Below are 15,662 nucleotides of genomic sequence, written 5' to 3' on the forward strand. Positions count from 1 at the left end.
CGGACATAATATTTGAAGGTTTTTGCTCAACTCTTTTTAGGTGAGGGAAAAAAATGTTCTTATTCATTTAGTGGATGTCACACTCTCTACAGATGTCAGATTTCTCATTCAGGAAAAAAACTCTTTTCTGATTCAGCATAAGAAAACATTTGCCTTGCAACAAATTGAATTCTTGATATTAATTCATGTGTTCACTCTTTAAGTGTGGCCATGATTTAAGCCTGCCTCTTTTGTACGTCCAACTTTAATCAATTAATGTCATTACTATCATTGCGGTCCAGCTGATTTGGTTAGTTCATCGTTTACAGAACTCTCTCTCTCTCTCCAAATCTCATCCTCTCCAGCAATGCTGACATTTGGAGAATTCTTGATTAACATAATTAGACAACTTTGATGGGAGATTTACAAAATCCCCCTTTTCTCCTGTCCTGACTTGTTTCCATGCACGTCTCGTTAATGCTGGGAGTCCATGGATTAGATGTGACATTTATAAGGGCATATTTATCCGAAAGATGTATAGAAAATATCCTCGGCGCATAAAGATTAAACGCAGACGAGTTAGTATTTACTGCATGTAGAGCGCCGTATCACTGGCACACACTTTTTTGACCTTTCATAACTTCAAGTGTCTTATTTTCTATTTGAGCGTGTTTATATAAAAAATAACAGCTGAGGAGGAAGAGAGAGAGAGACACAGATAGACTCTGGCATGCTGTTATTTCTCTATGAAGGAGACCACGGAGAGCTCCAGTGGTTTATTGATTTTCAGAGCTGCTCTGCTCACATTGTTATCCCAGGGTGCTGAGTGCTGTTCATTGGACACACGCAGCACCTCAGGCTGTGATCCCTGTCTGAGAAGCACCAGCTCTCACAAACAGGCCCTTCCCACGGCACACAGCCCAGCGCCCCATTCATGCCCATTCATGCCTACATCTCAATAGCTTCCGCTGTGGAGGTAGCAGGCAACCACTTGGGGAATTAGGGGCACCGTGGCTCATCCTCACATCTTTGAAGTCTATTCTGTGTGCAGAGGAAGGGTGGGGAATATGCTCCCTTTTTTTCCAGATGAGAGAATTAGACCAGTATTCCACTGCGTACTGTCGAGCAGGAGGGGGGGGAGTGTTGTGCTTTGGTGGAGTTGAAAGGTTCAGATCAACAAGGCAAGCTCATTTATTTCCAGACTCATTCTCGCAGCAGCTGTTGAGGAGGTTAAATGAGTTTGGATAAGCAGCCACTCTGACATTTAGGATGTTTACCCGGCCTTCTTAAACTCATGCTAACAGGAAAAAAAACAACCAAAAGATGCATAACCCCCCCCCCCCCCTCCTTCCACTAGGGAACAAATTACTCATCCGAGCACTTCTGTATTGTCCACTATTCAAAGCAGGCCATCTGAGCGCCGTTGTGAAGTGATGTCATGGCTGCCGCTCAAGCTAAAACCCAAGCTAAAGGTTAGTTTGGGTTTGTCTTTAATTCTTGTCAGGGAGGAACACATAGCCCAGCTCATCAGCTGGATAAATATTTGACCGCTGTTCCATAAATTGGCATTGGGGGTTTATTTTAACGACGCATTCTGTCCAAGCCAGACATCATGCGCCGAGCGATGCACAGTGAATTGGCTCTCTGCAGGTGACCACAGCTCGTCTCGGCATGAGGTAAATTTAAAACTCACATTTCTGTTGAGGAAATGAGAGATTTCATACACTTCCTGAATTTGTCTTATTTAATTATAACCTATGTCAAAGCCTAATCTCTGAAGCTTAGGCAGGGCATCCGATTAATCAAGAAATAGGTATGTTTGTGAACTGTGGAGGAGCGTGCAGGGAACTGTGCGTGTGCATATATATACATATATATGCGTGTGTGTGTGTGTGTGACAGAGAGATAATTATTAAAACGAATATGGGAGCATATTTGTGCTTTGTTTGTGTATCATTTCTGTTCATGTGCATGTGGGTGGCTGCATGTGTCTGTGAGTAAATTTGATCTCCCTCAATCCGTGGGGTTTGGCTAACAGGCCTCAGGGGTACACGCTGGCACCATGTGAGAAGGCTCAAAGCAGGGCGCACAGGCTATGAGGCGTCACGCCTTAACAAATACGGATCCCACTGTGATTTTAGCCAGTGTCGCTTTTGCTTGGCTTATGGTTTATGCTAATCGCAAATCTGCGAAGGATCATAGAAATCCAAACAGTCTGACACCTCTGATTATCATTCCACGTTGGACAACAAAAGGTGGCAGAGGACGAAGAAAGACACAAAACTTTCAGAGGGCGGAAAAACGCAACATTCGCAGAAATTCACTCAGTTAGTGGGATTTGGGTTCCAAATGAAACGGCATTTGAAAAACAAGTCAGTTTCGTTTGAGCATTAAGCCGCTACTCCTAATTCACAGTTGCAGTGATGGTGAGCGTTTCTCACCAAGTGTGCGCCTGAAGGTTCAGATCGCATAAGCAGCTACAAGTCATCTCTGTCACGAACTTGTAGCGTCGCATCAATTGTCACAATTTAGCCCGATAAGTCAACTCCTCTGTAAGCCTGAGTGGCACGCGTGTAATGTAAAGTAGCATGTCATTACTCACTCCCGCGGTGTAAAATGTCATCATGAGAGATGTGTTTGTTCCATGTGTTGTGATGTCGGACAGATGGAGAGGTGGCTAATATGAGGCGGATATGGTTCTGGCATGCAGTGCATCAAACTTGGGAGTATTTACTGTACAGCTTGTTCGTCAGATCAAGTGGTCTCTGCATTTAGACCTAAGTTTTAAACCAGATCCAATCTGGTTTTTACATATCATCAAAACATCCAACATGTGGCAGAGCGATGAGCCTATAACGGATGGGTCCAACACAGTTTCTGTCTTGGCCAATTCGGCTGATTGTCAATAAAGTTTAAATGAATCACAGATGGATGTCAACTTTGATCTCGTATTCTTCCAGGAGCCGGCGGAAGACATTTTGAAAATCCTCTCTTAAGCTGTGGTGCAGGCGTCGTCTTCACATGTGGATTTCGCATTTCTTCCAGGCCAAGTTATTGTGATAAACCGCAGAGTAGGCTGTTTTCAACGTGAGTATTAATCGTCAATCACCTGCTATCATCTTTCTTTCTGCGAGGGATGCATATTTATGAAGTCTGGTGTGTTCGTGTGAACATTTGCAACTGATTACGTGCGCCTTTCTTCCTCCAAACTTGTAGTCCAGATGTGCAGCTAAACAAGCCGAAAGTCAGTCATTATTCAACTACCAGAGTGCTGGCTCCTTGAGGAATAGGTTGTTTGTTTGCACTGAAACGGTAATCAACTGCAGTAACAGGCTTTATTCTGATCATAGAGAGATTTTTTCTTTAATGAGTCCAATTCATGCTCCATTCATGTCTATTCCCCATCCACATAGAATGCATCAAACTGCCAAACACATAGTCTGCTTCCTTTGACAGTTGGACCAATAAAAGGTAGAGCGTTTTGATCAGACAGCCTCAAACAATCCTTTACTTAGAGGAGAAAAAAAAGGGCTTACCATAATGCTATTAATCATGTGAGGGCGTCAGGGTTCAGCTGGTGTCACGGTCAGCTTCAAAAAGCCTTACTTATTAAGTTCTACTCATTCTGCGTGGACTTGTGTGTAAAAAAAAATCTTTGAAGGTTTGATCAGGTACAGGTGCTGGTCCTTGCTTGCTCAAAGCGACACCTTAACTCTTTCGCTCGGCCATTAAAGTAGACGCGAAGGTCAACGTGGGCCAAGTTTTGCATCTCTAATAGAATTGCAGCCTGCTAAGGAAGAAGCTTGTTAAGAATAATTAGAGGTATTCTGTCCTACAGCCGCAGTTCTCCTTTTCACTTAAGTTTCTGCAAAAGTTTTACTCTGTGACAAAAAAAAACTATGTCGCAAGAAGCTGGTGATGATAGGGGAGCTCACAGTTAATGATAAAGGTGTATGAAGAAAACTAAATTTGGACTACTGAGACTTTTTGAACTCATGCTATTATCGGTGTGTTAAAGGAAAAGTTTCACATACTTAGAACGTAAACATAAAATGCATTCAAGGCTCGCAGCAAAGACTTTTAATGTTTACTGCAATGTGAGTGTGTTTGAAATGTGTGTGTGTGTGCGCAATGGAAAGCCACAAGCAGAGATGTGTGTTTGTTTGGGGCCTGTTTCCCTCCTTTTTTTCCGGTGAAAGGCGGATTAGGCTTGTTGGCAGCGTGTGCACCAAACTGAGCCCGGCGCTTCTCTTCTCCACTACGCACTCCAGCAATCAGGCAGGCTGCCAAACAAACAGATGAAGTCAACAGAGAGACGTTTCTCCTTGTGTCTTCTGAGATGTGACTGCAACAGATGCAACGCTGACACCAACGCTTGACACAGTGTGACAGCCTAGTGTGTCTACACAGCCGGCTCCACTTCGACTTATTTTGACGGGGGGGGGGGGGGGGGGGGGGGGGGGGGGGTGGGGGGTGTGTGTGTGTGACACTATGCACATGATCACACACAAGATAATGTTTGTCAGCAGCAACAGCGATGTCACCGTGTAAGAGAGGCAAAGACAGACAACGGGGGTTGATTTCACGGTGCAGTCATGCTGCGTGTACAGTCCCTCAGAAGATTTCCATATGTGTGTGGGGCGGGGGGGAACTTCCTTTTTTCAAGGTGCCGGCTTTGATTTGCTCCGTGCCTGATTCAATCTCCGAGGTGAACTATGGCCATTACACACCGCAAGGTCAAAATCCCATTACTTAGATACAATTTTATCCCTGATTTTTTTTTCTTCTAGGCCACATCTCTCACATATATCTCCACATTGCCACCCAGGCACGCTGAAAGCACTGCATGCTGGTTAACAGAGTTCTTGGCTTTGAGCAGCTCTAGGGGATGGAGTGAGGGAATATCTGTATCCAGGTAATTACAGTCTGAGGGGGCACAGAGGTCCTCTGTGATTACACATCAGCCCTGTAATGGATTCAACACTTACAGACGGATAGAGAGAGAGAGAGAGAAGGACGCTTTCCTTACCTTCCCATCGCGAAAGCAGGGGACGAGCAGCTGAGAGCAGGCAAGGTGGGGCGGGGTGGGTAGGTATATCTGCAAGATGGATTACGTGGGGTTTGCCGAGTTCAACATTGACACAGATTCATCGTAAATCATTATGCTCGGGACCCGGAGTGATTTCTGCATTAGGAGCAGAAAATGGAGTTCAGCCAGTCAATGAGGGAGGGCATATTTCACATCAATCACCTCCACACTCTCATGTTACCAAGGCTTAAATCTCACTTATACTGTTACCAATAGGGTTCAATGGCTATGATGGCAATCAGCTAGACAGCGCACTAACAATACCCTACTGACTACACAGAGGACACAGCATGAGGCTCCATCGCCATTTATCTAAAGTGAATTATATGAATTGAAACTGAGAAAAGGGAAAGATGATTTTGGCACAAAAGAGGTTGTTTGTATGATAATTCCGGCCTGGCCTATATTTATAGTTTCAACTTTTAAGTCATGTTGGCAAACTTTCCAGCTGTCTTCCAGTTTTGTTCTGGTTCTTCATAGAGATAGGGTTGGCTAGAGGCCCGGATCCAACCAACACTTCAGATACTGGAAGTTTCAATGAAGCACGGGTCTCAGACAGTAAACAAGTACAGTATGTTATACTACAGGGTAACCTTACTTATTTTTGGGGTCAATCAAACCCCAGAGTTTTAACCTCTTATAAACACACTGTTCTAAAACTCTAATAAATGAAATCCTAATCGACTTACTGTATTTGGGAGGGGTAGGGCTACTTAAAAAGTTCTGTCAACACAACCACAGATATAGTGAATAAGAAAATCCATTGTATTGAAACTTGATTTACAGCTGGGGTATCTGAGACCCCACACATTACTAATGTGGCATTCTCTGTATCAAGCTTGTGGAACATGTTGTTTATCAGCCATTCTAATACAATCAGGAAATGTCATGAAGTGTAAAGCTGATAAAATAATGCTATTTATTTATGTGTTTCTTGAGCTGTTGTGAGTGTTGAAGCCCAACACTAGGATTATTCAATCATATTGCAATTATTAAATTTATAATATGTATGCAATACAAGTTTCACAGATTGGCATTTTGGGTGATCACTATTAATGGTTTTATTTAATCTCACTGACTTGCTTTATATACCACACTGCTGTCACTTTACATTGTATTTGTTATTTCTCCAAAAGCTCTAGTTTCATGTTGTACTATATTATTATGTTCGGTGTATGTACCTCTTTTTAGTTCATTATTTTACTCTCTCTAGTTATCTGTAATTCTGTCCTTGTGTTGCTGCAACAACCAGTTTATCTTAGCTTGTATCAGAAGTGTTCAAAAGCATTTTACACAAAAATCCTGTAACTTATTTTTTCCCAAACTTGAAGCATTAAGAGTTACTTTTAACTTTGGAAATTCTCTCGATTATACAGATACAAAGTATCTAATGGCCTTCCTCAGCAAACGTTACGTGACAAGTCAACGTAAAAACAAGACCACGTGTAAACAATTAAAAATGATTATCTCCATGACATCTGAGCAAAACTGGGATTTATTTTTTAATCACACATCTGTATTTAATGTTTAATTCCCAAAGTAGGCGCCATAAATATGATGTTTTGACATCATACGTTTGTAACATACATTGTAACACATTTGTTTCCACATATTTAATGTAGAATAAGCCTCTACAACAACAACAAAAAAGTTCCACAATATTTAATTTTTCGCTTTTGCCAAACTTTATTTTGGGGAACACATGTTCAGGGAGGGCTTTGTTCACTTCTCTGCCGCCAACGGGAAGCGAAGGGAGAGAAGAGTGGCTTCACTTCACTGGCTCGGACTGCAGGAATCCGGATATGATGAAAATGTTTTGAGACGCAACTATCCTCAGCGAACTACCGCCTCTGAGCGTCGAGAGCGTCGAGAGGACTGTTATTGATAGTTTGTCATACGACAACAACATCTGGACGAAGTTGGACCCGGGACACACTGGCTGCTAAAAGTTCCCCGGAGAAAAGTTTTTGAACGCTAAAGTTACTTTTTCACCCAGTTTCGTCTCTTTTTTTTTTTTTTCTCTCCTACATTTCGGGGAAGGAGTCGGAGGAAGCAAGGATGGGAATAAGTCCGATTTGAAGCGAGGGAGTTGTCATGTTTGAAAGGTAAGTTATGCTTTATAAACAATACATCCTCTTTAGCTATAAACAGCACTTAGCGAGAGTCTGACGCTTTTTTGATAAAGAAAAGAGGAGTGTGTGTGTGTGTGTGTGTGTGTGTGTGTGTGTGTGTGAACAAATGGGCTGCACATGGAGTCTCTCAGCAAGTTTATGTAAAAAAAGCTAGAGAAGGGAAATTTCCACTAAGTTTCACTGCGGCTCTACGTCACTTTCTCGGCGTGTGAATAAGCAGACGGCTGTCTCGTGTTGAGTAATGACATGGTGGTGCTTTGTGTGTTCAAGCCTCAGCTGATGATGACACACTGGTTTTCACACCGCTGAGGGGAAGGGAGGAGATCTTCTTCTACTTTCTTCTGCGTGTGTTCCAAAAAAAGACGTCCAAGGTCTCACGTCTCATGTCCAAGGAGACCGTCCTTCCTCCGGATGGGCCGGCAGGGCCAGGGAAGGGCCCGCAGCAAGAGACAAGTCCCCTACTGTCAGCCTCACAAGGTAAGGAGGGCACACACACACAGGGCAGGCCTGGAATCACTAGCATGGGGGAAATACTAATTCACAATTGAGCTGGCCAAAGTGGGGGTTTGGAGCTCCTGAGGGGGCCGTGAGAGGTTCCCAGAGGTCCTTCGGCGAGATGTAACTGAACTAATATTTCATTAAGTAGTAGGAGAGTGAGGAAAAACCTCCCAAAGTCTAAATATGTCTTTGCACTGGTTCACACACAACAACATAGTTCTCATAAGATCATCATGCATCTGTTTAAGCGTTTGTGACTTGCAATCATTTAAGAATACCTACTATATATATATATTATACTGCAATGCACAGGTCATGAGCATCAGAAGTTATCTCTCGTCAATGTTCATGGGTTGTTCTTCTCTCCATGCAGCCAGTGCACTTGCTTGCACTGCAGCTGAGCTATAAATATCGGTGACATATTCCGTCAAGAACTCGTGTTGCTTTTACAGTCAAACGTGAGAGAAAACAAGAGCAAATGAGTCACCAGCCGCGTCAACAGATTACTGGTGCAGATCAGCGTTTATCGCTCTGCTTGGGACAATAGCAGCCTTGTCTTTGTAAATTATAATCATGTGATTTTTTTTTTAGTATACATCAGTATCTGTGCTCAGTATTAAGCCTTGATAATGTTTTTAGCTTTTTCCCCCTCAATAAAGTCTGAAGAAACGCCCTGGTGACTATTAACAGCAACCACAGCCAATTATAGTTTTTAATTAACTTTCTAGTTGCCCCTAAGATTATCACATGTAAAATAAGCTTACCCCCAACACCCCCCTTTTCATTTTTCTTCAAACAAGCAATGAACCGTTAACCATCCTATTTATACCAAGCATCATTATGGCACTGTCAAAAAACAGCAAAGTAGGACAAAGTAAGCAATCACTGGGGCTGCTGGATTGCGAATGGATTTTCGCTGGACCTTCAAAGGCGCTCGCAGTTAAGACTGGATTTCCCCTCTCAGGGGAGTGTGGATGTACTGAGAACAGAGCAATTTATTTCTAACTGTGATCACTAAATACCGCGATGCATCACACAGTACTGCTAACGCAACCGCCGCTACCATACATCAGCGCCAAGCTGAGGTATGTGCCATATCTATCCAGGGCTGCTGGCGTGAGCCCATCCGTTCCACTCCCGCCCATCCATCACTGCTTACAAACAGAGAGTGTTGTAGCATTGGAGCAAACGCGTCGAGCTTTTGCTAAAAAACGAGATTGCTAGCTCACGCTGAATCATTCCTCACCGTTTTTTTTTTTTTTTTCTTTTCTTAGAATTGCTGCAAAAGTGTGCTCAAGAGACGAGTGTGTTACTGAAAAAACTTGCAAGCTATGAGAGAAAAAAAAACAAAACTCTGGGCTATGAGCAGGCATCTAGCACCAAACCAGTGAATAAAGTCATTGTGGAAGGTTTATTTACTGAACAAAAGCAGCAGTGTGTGTGCGATGAGCGAAGCGTCAGCGAGTCTTGGAAGTGGAGAAGCCAAGAGGACGCGGCTCAGAGAGATGAGTGAAACCGTCTCTCGTGTTCTTGCGCAGCTATCTGGCCTAGAGTCTTTGCCCACATACTTGTTCCAATACAGATGAATGCGGCCTTTATATGGCAGTAAATAGAAGCTTGGCAGGTAGAGCACACCCGGGAACAGAAGGAGAGAAAATGAGATCCAGAGCTCTGGCAGGGCCTTTACCTGAACCGCCCCGCCATGTTGTGCAACCATTTGCCAGCGGCCCGTGTTTCTTCTGGCACAAAAGAACACCTCTGCGCCTCCGGCTCATCCTTGATACTTTGTCCACCGTGGCTGACCCTGCAGTAAAAGTGAACTCGTGTTTGGAGGAGTGGCTGTAATGCACGTTCATTTAGAGCAGTTGAGCTCGTAATAGGATGACATTAAATCAAACAGAATTAATATCTTTGTGTGCGACAGGTTTTCCTTCTCCCGCCATGTTTAACACTCGATGCTTGTGACCCCTAGATGCTTGCGACAGTGAATCGTCAGGAAGAACACCCTCTCCCAGGAAACCAGCCGCCGAAAGACAGAGTCACGTGACGGAGGAGAAGCCTAATCATTGCGAGCCCGTAAGAAGTAAGTTTTTACCAACGTGGGAACGCTGTGGGCGGACAGAAGGATATCTTGCTGTTATCTTTTTTTTTAATGATAAACAACAATGAGCCGTGTAATTGGAGAGAGTGAAAATAATGTACCTAACTTTGCGTTCGCATAGTCGGATGGTTGAGCTAAATGCAGTGGGTGTTTAGCATTGTTTTATTTAACATTTAAATACTTTTATTTTTTTTTTTTACGCGCTCCAACTGTCAAGAATGGAAGTTGTTTTGAGAGTTGTACACAGGGTCAGTTGGCCAACCAAAATATTGGCTTCGGTGTTTCCAATTAAAACATGGAGATAGCACCGAGGTCTCTTGGTGTGCGTGCTCGCTCATCCTCCATCATGGCCAAGGCTTGGTTCGTGTCTCCACTTTCACTTCTCCCTTCAACCGCAGCTCAGTATTTTGGAAAAGGGGAAATCCTGTTAGTGGTTCTGGCATTGACTGTCTTTACGCACTGATTGCATCTTAGCCACATTTCCCCCCCCGTACAGAACATTTACCTTTTTGGGGAAGAACTGTGCCAGCTGCTGGAGGCGTTTCTCTGTTCAACAGAGACTTCAGTGTCATTCAGCTTTCATGCTAAGATAACATAGGGGTATATTGCTCCTAACAATAATCTGCCGCGCCAATAACAAACATTTTTGATCATATAATGATGGTTGGCTCTTTTTTCTGCATTTTAAAATCTGATTTTATAACTTGATAAAACTTTGGAAGTATTGTAAACTCTGAAATAATCACGTTGCAAACGCAACATGCAAATGTCGCGACACGGGGAGGTTTTACAAAACAATTATTTGGCATTGAACTGCTTGATTTACGAGCAGCTCTAATTAAGTCGAGATGCACTCTTGTTCAGTGAAATGATTTCATACTGAGCTATGGATTGCAGGTCACAAAATGAAACCGGCTGAAAGCTTTGTGTGTGTGTGTGTGTGTGTGTGTGTGTGTGTGTTTTTTATTGTTCTTAAGAGTGAGATGTGTCAGCAAAGGCTAATAGCAGCTGATTGCTTCCATCCGTGTAAGTGCCAAGCTATAATAAGGATTCTGTTTGCATTTGCCACAACAGTTCTTTTGTTTCTAGGTTGTTAACTTTTCCAGGGCGCCTTTTCCTGCCTTTTTTTTTTTTTTTTTTTTGGTATCAAGCTTAATGACTTGCCGGTGGCGTGTTTACTGAATCAGTGAGGAAAAGAGATTCAGTTGCAAAAAAAACAAACCAAAGAGTTTCTGTCAAGAGGTCTAGCTTGGCAGGTGTGTGTCGAGTATTGCACTTCTGCAGGGAGGCATGCTTTTCTTTCATCTCAGCAGATAAGCCCCTGTGACAACAGTTTTGCGTCGTAATTGATGTCGCCCCTATCGACCCCCCTACACACACACACACACACACACACATCCTCAAAGGCTCTCTCTTTCCCATACACACACACACTGTTTAGTAAGAGAATGTTTGAGGGAGGAAGATATGCTACTTCTCTTTTGAGAGAGTTACAAGAACATTTATAGTCCTGTCAAACACAGGCAAAACCCCCAAATCTGTGCGGTGATAATAAACACTAATCTTTGTGAAAGTTTTATGTACCCGTGTCTCTCTGTCTGTGGTTGAATCGAAGCTGGAAAATTATTGTAGGGGGGGATCAAGTTAACCCATTAGTGTCATAGTCTCACTGTGGTTTTGTTTGGTGAGGACGTGACCAATCGGATTGCTAGCTGGCTGGGTAATTGAGAGCCCTCTTTTCCACAGAAACAGGAAATCAATAAGAAATCATCTAGCTGCCTACATCCTGCCCCCCCCCCCCCACACACACACACACCCGGCTGTCCGATTGAAAGCTGGTGTACAGTATTTGGACGCCGACTTTTCACAACAAGAGGAAGCCTATTGTAGTGTTGTAATAACAGCACATATCCTATTTCAGTCATGAGAACATTGTTTTGACGAGTTGTCTTTTTAACTAAAGGGTCCCCTTAAAGCGGCAACGTAAACACGACAGCGGGTACGTATGATTTAAAAACTGCGTGTATTTTCAGGGCAGTGTATTTAACAGTGAGCAACTGAACCTCGCCACACAACTAATGATTGTGTGTGTGTGACCTAAAAAGCTGAAATTATCATGATGAACTGGGTATCATAAATGCACACGGTTATACAGAAGTGTGGTGATTGCCATTGCCCTGCTGCTTGTTAGACGGAAAAAAAGAGTAAAACTTTGCCCTTCCTGTTGGGCCGTTGTCGGTGAACGGTTCCTCCTGTGGCTCCACCATCCTGGGGGAGGGAGGGAGTATCTTGCGGGGGAGATGGACATTCCTCAAGAGACCGTTCCGGGTTTTCAAGCAGCTGATATCTCCTGCAAGCAGGGCCTCGGCTCTTCATGCCCCTGCCTCAGAATAAATTGTCACCACCCGGCACCAGTTTTAGGAGTTTTAAGCGTCACATTATTCACCGGATAGTCAAATACGTTCTTCTGTTTGATAAAGATGACCTCGCTAGCTTCCAAAGAACAGGTCTGTTTTTTTTTATCTCAGTAATATTCTGTAGTGAGAAAGGGAAGGTCAAATAACATGACTCTGTTATTTTTTTGTTTTTTTTAAGAAGGACATTATTCTGGCCTTTGTGTGAGTCCCTGATTGGACTCTTTAGTGGCACACCTTCAAGGTTATTACCTGTGCGCAGAATTGACCTTTTTGGAAGTGAATTTGTGACCCCTAATAAATGCAGTAAAAGGGATTGTTTAATGTGGGGGGGGGGGGAAGAGTCTCGCACTCGCACCTTTTCTTGCAAGAAAAAGATTCCTTGACGGTGCTACAATTCAGATTTATATACAAACCTATAAAGTGTTATGATACTAGACAGTTAGGCAGAGTTAGATGAAGATAAAACAAAGGGCAAGTGCCTCTTCATCATTCATTTCATCATCAGTGCTGAAATACTTTTGCTGAAGTGTTGAATCAACATTCTCAGACTGTCACACTTTGCCTCATGTATATTCCAAAGTTGCTTAAGTACTTAAAGACTTTTTAACCTCCTGACAGTTTGTCTTTTTTCCCCAGAATGTTTTTTTTTTGAAACCCTACAAAATGCATGGTGATTGTTGTTATGCAAGATTCATATCTTTATTGTAATCTTCAGAGCCCTTGTCTCTGCAGGAATAATGTGTCTAAAACGTCGACCTATTATAACGGAGCCGTAATTTTCAAGTGATTACTTACCAGTGGGTCATGGAATCAGAATCTGTATAAATAGGGTGAAATGCTAGTGTAGGGGTTGATTAAAATGGCCATTGTAATTCTACCTCTGTTGTAATTATTTTCTCATTGTCTTGGTGCAGATAGATTTCATATGGGAAATTTCAAGTGTGTTAATTAGCATATTTTACCCGAAAGTGCCCGAGCCTATTCACTGTTAATTTTTTTTTTTTTCAAAGATATTCACAATACTTGAGCCAAATGATGATAGATATGACTATACCTCAATACATGGACCGCAGTCTTTTTAAGCACTTATGTTACAAGGCACCATAATGTATATGGAAGGAAGAGGGGTTTTTTTTTATGCTCTTTATTGCAGAGAATCTGAATATTAACAGTAATCCTTTCAAAGATGTCTTCACACCAATTGACCTTTTGTGTCCAACTGGTTCTTTTGCAGCACGTATCTGCTGTGGTGGAAGACGTGTTCAGATCTTTCACTTGCATGACGGTAGCAATACCACAGTATATAATGAAAGAAGAGTCCTGCATTCAAAGTGTCACCTATATGAAAGTACATATGTTTGCATGGATTCATCAATTTAAAGGGACAGTAAGTGGAAAAATACGTTTTCTTTTTTCTTAACTGTCACTAATATCGTAGTTGGTGGAGTTGATGCAACTTTCAACTACTACAAATACTAAAGGTAGAGGTAGACAGACTGCTCTGCTCATCATTACCGCCTCTCTAACCAATGCCACAGCAGACAGCGTCGGTCCCTCTCACAAGCCACTCAGAGAGGGAGAGGGAGAGAGAAGAAGAAGAAGAAAAAAAAAAAAATCAGCCAGTTCAAATGAGAGCAGTGCAGGGGGGGAGATTACTTGGCCTCTAACAGGGTTTGGGCTCCAACATTAAGGTTAAAACCCTTTTCTATTACTGAGATCTCTGCTGATGTTGCCCCCGCCAGCCCCCGACCCCCTCGAGCTTCCAGCTCCTTGCCCCCTTCGTGTTTGCAGGTTCAGTGCCTCTCTGCTAGGTCATTCTGTCAGGCCCCCTGATCAGTGGAGGGTGACCGGGGACCTGGGGATGGCTCCCGTCCAGACACACAGACAGCCGCTGCCGACACAGGCCCTGGCGAGTGCAATACCCCCCCTCCCCCCTCCTCTCTTTCAGGCTAGAGCTAAAATCGATACGGGCGTCTCCGTGTTTAAAAAGCCACTCAAAGGCAGACGAGCACCTCTGTCCCGAAGGCTGATCTCTCAGCTTAAGGCCCTGATTGGCATCCCGAAGATGCGAGGCGCTGACCCACAGCTGTCCCATTAGCAGAGGGTTAATGCTGAGATTGATACTGAGCAAATAAAGGAACTAGGTGTGGGGGCATTTTGATAGACTGTCTATCCCCTCTCTGACCCAGAGACAGACCTCAGTTGTATTTTGGCTTTTAGGGAGTGTTGGAGCTTCTGCCAGATCCTCATCTCTGACTCCAGCAGTGGCTGCCGTTAGTGGATCGGCCGCAGATGCACACTGTCTTTATCTGGTGTGTGTGGTTGATGTCTGCCGTTTTGCATGCGTACACCTTTTGTGTGTGTGTGTGTGTGTGTGTGTGTGTGTGTGTGTGTGCACGTGCACGTGCACAAGTGCGAGTGTGCGCATGTGCACGTCTGCGCGCCTGCCGTTGAATTTCAAACAAGTGTTTCCTGTGGAACTTCTGCTTCAGCGAGGAGATTTTGAAGCTGTGTGGAATATTTGAGTCATCGATGTAACTGAAACTGAAATACCCCCATTCCCCTTCTTCCCTCCCGCCTCTTCCCCTCCCATTCGCTCCTGCGCTGTTGCTTTTTTGTTTTGAGTCGTCAGCGAGGAGAGGGTGGAGCACGTTTTTTTTTTTTTTTTCTGAGTATGGAGCCTGGCAGCTCCCTCAGGCCCGCTCTGAGTCACGTCATAATTGATCTTTCTAGAAATTGTGGGAGCTAGCCGTGTAAAGCCTAAATCCGTGCAAGATGTGCAGCTTTTTAAAGATTCTGCACTCGCGCATTCGGCTGACTTTATACTACACTCTTTCTCCCCTCTTAGATGGTAGGAAACAGATGAGGGAGAATAAAAGGCATTTGACGAGGCTTAATGCAGAAACAGGCTCGTACAAATTCATCCCAGAAATGAGGAGAGGAAGAGAATAAGGCACCATTTAGTGTCTCTCTCTCAGCAGCCAGGTTGTAAGGCTTTGAACGCTCCGTGATGCCTTGCCTTCTGCTACATTAGTAGCACTCAAATTAGCAACCGTGCCAAATTCCACACAACAGTGGAGAGACCGGAGACTCTAGTGGTCGGAGCTCGGGGGGTGCCGGGGTGGGCCGAGTGCGAGCGACTTCCCCTCAACATGATTCATGTCAGAGAAAATGGCATTTCATTGGGATTTTCAATGATTTAGATAGCAGTCAGACATATTAATCTGGGAAAATGTTCCGTTTTGAAATCAAAGGATAATTGATGACCCCCTTCTTCCCCACCGCCAGCTCCCCCCTTCGCAGCACTCACACACACCTTAGCCAGCCTCGTGCACGCGGTACGCTGAGAGGTTCGTGTCCTCAAATCAAGCTCTTGTCTTTCAAGTTGCGTTTGCTCCTGTAAAATGTAATTAAGCAGAACAAGGTCCGGGGAGGGTGGGGTGGGG

General features: G+C 43.8%; 1 protein-coding gene across 1 annotated transcript in view; it reads left to right on the forward strand.

Annotated features, from left to right (window-relative positions):
* Window positions 1–6,898: 6,898 nt before the first annotated feature.
* mdfic (MyoD family inhibitor domain containing) overlaps window positions 6,899–15,662 on the forward strand; it is a 23,642-nt gene continuing 14,878 nt past the window's right edge. The window contains exons 1-3 of the mRNA XM_031865808.1: window positions 6,899–7,173; window positions 7,471–7,677; window positions 9,671–9,781. Coding sequence (XP_031721668.1) covers window positions 7,584–7,677; window positions 9,671–9,781 — 205 coding nt within the window. The 5' untranslated portion in view covers window positions 6,899–7,173; window positions 7,471–7,583. The remainder of the gene's footprint in view (window positions 7,174–7,470; window positions 7,678–9,670; window positions 9,782–15,662) is intronic.

This window comes from Anarrhichthys ocellatus, unplaced genomic scaffold (genome assembly GCF_004355925.1).
Source record: "Anarrhichthys ocellatus isolate YVR2014 unplaced genomic scaffold, GSC_Weel_1.0 scaffold33, whole genome shotgun sequence".
In the NCBI taxonomy this organism is placed as follows: Eukaryota; Metazoa; Chordata; class Actinopteri; order Perciformes; family Anarhichadidae; genus Anarrhichthys; species Anarrhichthys ocellatus.